Raw genomic sequence first — 7,324 nt, forward strand, 5'->3', positions numbered from 1 at the left:
TTGTGATGATTACAAACAAAAAACAATAAAATAAGCAACAACAACTCTTTCCCCTAAACTCTGTTGATAATTGGGTTAATAATCGGTTTAATCTGCAACTGTAATGTTTATCGCATGTATACATTTATTTAAGTATAGACAACAATTATTCTGTCTGTATGTATAATATTTGTAATTATTGTGGATTTTGTACTTATTTAATATTCTTTACTGTTTAATTACTTATTTATAATACTTGTTTTGATCTTGTTTTTCTTTTTACTATGTCTCTTGTTTGCACTATACTATATGCTGCTATAATCCTGTAAATTCCCCCGGAGTCATTTAATGTTTCTAAAATAAAAACAACAACAACATGAACCTATTTTTTTTTAAGACGCTAAACCCACTCCACAGTTTTATACTGTGACGCTCGGAGATCGGACTCTCAGTCTAGCACCTGAAGGCAGCATCCCCGATAAACCGCTGTTGGATGGGGTGTGACGTAGAAGAGCAATCAGGGCTCGAGACGAAGTTGAGCTTCACTCTCCGCACTTTTTTTGTTTTCACTGTCAGCAACTGGACCGAGTCTGAAAACAAGCGCCGTATACTCACCAGAAACCTCCCGGGAATCAGCGCAGACTACCCCGGGGGGACCAACGGCCGGGACGGACGGACGGACCGGGGACTCATGGACACGCCATGTAGCTGGAGATACGGCGGTGGACTTCTTCACGGTTTCGCTCACGAAGAGGCGCAGTGAGATTGAAAACATGCTCACCGCGATGCTGGCCTCCCTGCTGCTGCCTCTTCTGCTCCTCTGTCGGATTTCTTTCTGCCAATATTCAAGCGACCAGTGCAGCTGGAAGGGCAGGTGAGCTTTACCGGCCATTGTTCACTAAATGTGCTTAAAAAACGTAATGAAGTCTGAAAGTATGTGAGCTGCAGCGAGCTAAAAAAAAAAAAAAAAAATGACTGCGACCGAAACTCAGAGCGCGGTGATGTGAAATCAAGCGGCGGAGTTTAACGAGAAAAGTACTAAATACATATTTATAACACATGTGTACTCTGTTTAAAAAGTAATTATACGACGTGAAAGGAAATGAAAAGTTGTATAGATGTTTTACAGACACGTGAGTTTTGGTCTGGGTGGTGCTGAATTTATGAATGACTGACGACGTTTTTTAATCAAGATATGACTCTCCAATTAAAAAAAAAAAAGTGCTTTCTATTATGAGCTTGTGAGTATAAAAAATAGTGCTGAATTATACATTTATATATCTACTCATACTTAAATCTGAGGGTTAATATCCCCCTCACACAATACTGAAATAGTCTCTGGATTACACAGATCTCCCAAGAGCTTTTAAGTATTTTGGGTTTTAACCAATTTCCCAAACCTCAGGCAGCATATACTGGAACATTTTAACCTCCCATCAAACATCTGCTGGAATCTTGCTTTGCACTTGAGAGGCTGTGCCTCAGATAGTGTGGTTTTTGTTTTTCATCCTCGTGCAGCACTTTGAGCCCTTCACCAGTGATCTGTTGCTCATTAGTGAGCCTCTTGACTAATCTCCTCTAATTGCATGCAGAAGTGATGGAGTTAGAAAGTAGTTAATTAGAGGCGTGCTGAGGGGAGAGCCTGGTTATGGGGGCTCGGGCATGCATATGCTCGACATGTGCCGCGGGTTACTTTCAGATCTACTGGCGAATTAGAATTTCAGCATCTCATCTTCAGGAAGCTGGGCGTTTCTCTCTCTCCCTAGAGTCAGACCGCCGGCTTGGCACGCGCATGCTGGTGGACTGCTGATGGCTTCCTGCCTCTGGCTTTGCCACAGACTGACTGACTGACTGACGGGAGTTTTTCAAACCCTGACCAGGCATTAAGTTCTGGAGGGAGTCATTTGGTCACGCTGGCGCCAGAGTCCGAAGTGCTGCCCGGACAAGTCTCTTCCAGTCTCTTTGGTGGCTTGAAAGCAAAGGGGAGGGCTCGGTGCGTGACCTGCATTTGCACTTGCATGCAGCGGGCCCGGCTACTGTTGCTGCCGTTGTCTGCCCAGAAGCCCCTGTGTCCCTCCATTCATCCTTTTTTCTGCTTCCAAGCTCTTCCCAAAAGGCAGCCTGCCAGTGGTGCGTTTCGCCAAAAGCTCTGGGAAGAACAATGTGGTATAGGAGGAGGAGGAGGAGGGGGGGGGGGGGTGCTGGAGCTGAAGCTGAGGTTACTGTGGCTGCTCCGGCTCGTGACTGGTCACGCAGCCAGTCTTGCGCACCGACGACGGCCATAATGCTTCAGGAGGAATGTGGTCTAATGTCCTTACAGTCTGCCAGAGGTCTTCCCCTTGGTCAGATAACTCAGGCTATTCAAAATAACTCCCTTTACACTGAAGTTGAGTTTGATAAACTCCACAAAGAAGGCCTTCTGTGATTTTACACTTGACAATGCCTGCTGCTTTTAAGATTTGTGCCGTAGATGTCCGCTGACCTCTTTTTTCTTCTTCTTTCTTTTCCTTCCCAGTGGTCTGACTCACGAAGGCCACACCCGGGATGTGGAGCAGGTGTACCTGCGTTGCTCCCAGGGCTCCCTGGAGTGGCTCTATCCCACGGGGGCCATCATCGTCAACCTCCGACCCAACACGGCGTCCCCCGCCGCCGCCCGCCTCTCCGTCTGCATCAAGCCCTCGGCGGAATCCGGCGGCACCAACGTCTACCTGGACCGCAAAGGCAAGCTGCGGTTGCTGCTGCGCGATCGGGACCAGGCTCGGGGCAAGGTGCAGTGCTTCGGCATCCAGGAGGGCGCTCTCTTCATCGAGGCCGTCCCGCACACGGACATCAGCCGCCGGATCACGGCGTTCCAGTACGAGCTGGTCAGCGACCGGCTGGGGCCAGAGGCACACTCAGTGGGAGGTAAGATGCACCTCCATTATGGTGTAATATTAGTGGTCAACCTGTAGGTAACCATTATAAAGGTCTGCCGACTTGCTTTTGATTAATTCCAAATGGTGTGTGTGCTGAGCACTAAATGCAGCCATCTACTGGTGGAAACTTTTATTCCGTTGGACCACAACAGTAGGAAACTGAACATTCGCTCCAGCAGACTGCTAATGCTGAAGCCAAAGTACCATTCCTCTGCTAGCATTGTCTGTACGTTTTAGTTTTTTGGGGGGAAAATATATTTCCTGTCAAAATCCAACTCGTGCTGTGATTATCAAGACATCAGAGTCTTTCTGGAACTTTTTTTTTTAAAGGATTTAAACGTTCACATTTCATCTTGTTTCACAACCATCCACGCTTGATTTAGTTTGAGCTGTAATTGTTTTCTGTGTGTGTGTGTGTGTGTGTGTGTGTGTGTGTGTGTGTGTGTGTGTGTGTGTGTGTGTGTGTGTGTGTGTGTGTGTGTGTGTGTGTGTGTGTGTGTGTGTGTGTGTGTGTGTGTGTGTGTGTGTGTGTGTGTGTGTGTGTGTGTGTGTGTGTGTGTGTGTGTGGAGGCACAGCCAAACGGGGGGGGGCCTCCGTTGGATAAATAACCGTCTGTTTTCACGCTGAGTACCTGCGAAACCTGCACAGTTTCCAGCTGCGCAACAGTGTTTTTTTTTCCACCTAAAGCCAAAATATGAGCAATATCAGGCCAACATCTGTTTTTAGGGGCTCTCTGGGTTCACACATCCACATCCTGCGTCATTCTCTGGCACAGCGAGGGTTAAACGCAGGGAGCAGTGAGCGTGGACTTGTTCTGGCCACATTTAGGGTGCTCTGCTCCGCTCGGCAGTATAATCTGGTTGTGTGATGTGGCCTGAGATAGCACTGGGATGATTCACAAAGACAGCGGTCTCGTGTCATCTGAAGCCTGGACTGATGGATTGATTGCTGCTTCGCCTCTTCTCATCTTCTTCTTTCTTTTTTTTTTTTTTCTGTCTCTTCCATCTCTCCTCTTCTCCGTGACCCGCTGTGCTGGGATTGAGTTGCTCACCGTCGAGCTGGAATGCGTCTCCACCCAGATGTTGGGAGGACCTTTTCTAGGAGCATATAGGCTTATTCGTCACTCCCACTTAAATTATCCCTTTTTCCTCCTCTCTGTCTCACTATTTCCTACCTCCTTAACTCCTTTCTCGTCTATTTATCATTCTAGTATTTTCCTCCCCCCTTCATATATCTCCCCTCTGCTCTTCCTGGCTGTTTGAAGTGGTTTTTTGTCCGTGCTGAGTGGTATTAGCGAAGTTGTGCTCCATTATAGTGGAATGCACCATGGCCCAGATGTTGCAGGGACACTGGATGGTGCTCCTCCACCCCTCCTTCACCACTCGCCCCATCCCTCATCTCCCTCTCTGCTCCTGTGAAGTGGTTCTGATTGGAGTGCTGCTGCATGTGCATGGGCCAGAGAGAGATGCTGACTCTGCTCTCAGTCCATTCCTGTGGTTCTGTTTCATGTCTGACATGTGAGCTCGGCTCTGCTTTCGGAGGGAAGGAAAAAAAAACATGCCTGGGTTTAGGCCTCGGCTTTGGGCCGCTCTGCCTAATGCTATAGCAGCACGTAGGCTCACTTCAAAGGGCCCTTTGCACTCTGCTCTGGGCGAGGTCGGCCGCTCTGAAGTCTCCCGGCGCTCCAGCTGTTCTTAAGCCGTCCGAGCTTGTGGCTGTTTGACCTTTTTTTGATCTCTCCGGTGATGCAGCAGCGCCTCGCAAGCTGACCTGAGACATGCTCACCCCTCACCCCTAAACTCTCAGCTTCAGACAGGCCAGCTAAAGATAAGCTCCAGCTGCTAAAGATGACATCTCTGGTTAATTCAGCGTAATGGGCCTCATATCAGGATTCATAACACTATGCATCTACGGTGATCCACCCGAGTTTACGGTTTTTAAGAATTCTTTCTCCAATTTGAATTGATGGACGCCCACTGCTGCCCAACCCTCGGCTCATTGCTGACTCGACACCCCTCCCTCGGCCCACACCCCACCTGCCCCTGTGTGCCAATCTGCCGCAAAGTAAAACCACAGCAGCTCTCGGGCCAGTAAAGGCGTTCTGGTAAAGCCGGCCGCAGGACCACCTGAGTCAACTAATCATCGACTTGACTGCTCTCATTTAGGGCCCTTTCTCCTGCTATAAAACACTCTGGAGGCGGGCAGTCTGTGTTGCTGCTCTACAGCCTCCAGTAAAATGTAGCCCGGGGTCAGGCTTTTAAAGTACTGCCGATTCCACCCAATTATTTGCCCTTAAGTCATGAGAGCATGTCCTCTCTTGGCTTGCCTTTTTATTGTTCAAAACCAGATATGTTGATGTGGGAGGCTGTGCCCTTCTTATCGGGCTCCTTTCTCAAGTGATTTCACTTTTAAGGCTGTGATAAAAAAAACTCTACTTGGATGTTATGGTTGAGACAGTGCTCACTGTTTCAGTCCCAGCAGGCCCGCTGAAGCGCTAACATTGCTCGGGTCAGAGATGAAGCCTTTCCTCGTTGTCTGTGCTCTCCTCACCCCTTCTCATCTGGTCCTTTTTTGTCACGGAGCGTCATGGGCTCTAGTGGCGGGGGAAGCTGACCGAACAGCCCCCGTGAGTATTCAACACCAAGTTGAGTTCATGACAGCTAAATCTTTTTCTGCCATCTTTTGGATATAAATAATCATTTGTGGGGGAATATAAATGACTGTTTCCCCAATTCCTACATGGCTGGCCCACAGTTGTGTTTTGTTAAAGTGGTACTTAACTGGAACGTTGTGGACCCAATGAAGATTTTTATCATGCCAAAGACGGAGTGGACATTTCCTGTTCCTGTTTGTCGTGCTCTACCAAACTCATCCGCCTCCCCTCTCTGTTTTCATTCAGCACCCTGTCAGCCCTGCAGCGACGCCGAGATGCTTCTAGCCGTCTGCACCAATGACTTCGGTAAGTCCAACCGCCGTTTGGTGGAATTATAAGCGTCCTGCTGCTGTATGTACATAAATGTCCAATAACAACACGACTCTGTGTAGCATGAAACGCGGCCAGTACCAGAACCTAAATCCTGTCTTCCTTCTTGGTGTTTTTCAGTGGCACGGGGCAGCATTAAGAAGGTGGACTTGGAGGAGGAGCACTCGTCTGTCACCGTGGAGCTCAAGCGCCTCTACAGACAGAAAACCCAGGTCTTTGTGTCTGGGGGGGTGAGGGTACGGAGGTGGACGGGCCGCATCAAGATGCCCCTGCAGTGTGGGGTGAGGTCAGGGGAGGGCGAGTTCCTCTTCACCGGGACGGTGAGGTTTGGGGAGGCCTGGATGGGTTGCGCCCCGCGCTACAAAGACTTCCTGCGGTTGTACGGCGAGGCGCAGCAGCGGGGGACCAACCCCTGTCACGTGGACACAGACTGAGTGGGTTACCTACCCTCGCTTTGAACAATGACAAGTCCTCACTGTGTGGGGAGGAGAGCTGAAAATAGAGTTCATGCTGTGGAGAGAAAGAGGCTGACAGACTGTTCCAGTGGCAGATTCTCTCTCTCTCTCTCTCTCTCTGTCTCTCTCTCTCCTCTCCTGCTGTCTCGTGACTCTTTTGGAGACAAAGACCGGAGCTCCTGAATGTTGCCAAGCAGCATGCTGGATGGACTCGGCTCTCAAAGTCGAACGTGATGCAACGTGGAATGTGTTCGGACTGCTTTTCTCGCAGACGAGTAACTCCCAGTTTTTAAATGTAGCAAACCCCCATTTGGTTTTTCTTTTGTATAAAATGTGAATGGACGTTGTATATTTTGAAGCTCTGCGTGCTTTGTAAAAACAGCTTGATGTACAGTTTTGAAGTTATTACTTATGAAAGAAATGTATAAAGTGAAAGCCTGTTATTTTTATTTTGTTTAAAAAAAAAAACGATTTGCAATTTGAATGCCTGAATTCATGTTTAGTTTTTTCAGGCTGTACAATTGTAGAAAAACAGACCAAAAAAAGCAAAAACTTTTTTGCCATTGAGAATAAAAGCTTTTATTCCCTGAATGAGTGTTACTGTCTGTGGTGTTTACATGTAAAATAAATAATTGACAAAATCTGCATTGGGTAAATTCTATAATAACAGAAAAAAAGTTAATTGGTTTATTGATTTAAACAAAAGAAATACTTTTCTCTGGTTTATATCATAGTAACCTTATTTTCTGGGGTTTTGGTGTGCGTGCTTCTTACTATTTTTGACATTTCAGTCCAAACAATTAGAAATACAATTGGCAGATTATTGCACTGAAATAGTTTTAGCCCTAATCATAATAGCCCCCCCCCCCCCCCCCCCCCCCATATTCTCCGTTAGAATAAAGCCACACTCATATGATGTGCATTAGCCTCCTCCTCCGAGATTCACCTCAGCCTTGAGCTGGGACCGTCTGCCAGGGGTACAGAGATTGAT

The 7,324-nt window shown here is 47.7% G+C and overlaps 1 protein-coding gene across 1 annotated transcript; it reads left to right on the forward strand.

The window, feature by feature from the left end:
• The first annotated feature begins 503 nt into the window (after positions 1–503).
• On the forward strand, positions 504–6,924 carry metrnla (meteorin like, glial cell differentiation regulator a). The gene is made up of 4 exons (XM_079178126.1): positions 504–853; positions 2,495–2,883; positions 5,795–5,854; positions 5,999–6,924. The coding sequence occupies exons 1-4, from the start codon at positions 753–755 to the stop codon at positions 6,310–6,312; spliced, it is 864 nt and encodes a 287-aa protein (XP_079034252.1). The 5' UTR covers positions 504–752; the 3' UTR covers positions 6,313–6,924.
• The last annotated feature ends 400 nt before the right edge of the window (positions 6,925–7,324 follow it).

Source organism: Pholis gunnellus (assembly GCF_910591455.1).
Source record: "Pholis gunnellus genome assembly, chromosome: 17".
NCBI lineage: Eukaryota > Metazoa > Chordata > Actinopteri > Perciformes > Pholidae > Pholis > Pholis gunnellus.

Excerpts from the sequence above, each read along its gene's own strand:
- metrnla (XM_079178126.1), top strand. The coding sequence starts at position 753 with ATGCTCACCGCGATGCTGGCCTCCCTGCTGCTGCCTCTTCTGCTCCTC. Across the intron at positions 854-2,494 it reads CAGTGCAGCTGGAAGGGCAG|TGGTCTGACTCACGAAGGCC; the intron begins GTGAGCTTTACC and ends TTTCCTTCCCAG. Across the intron at positions 2,884-5,794 it reads AGAGGCACACTCAGTGGGAG|CACCCTGTCAGCCCTGCAGC; the intron begins GTAAGATGCACC and ends GTTTTCATTCAG.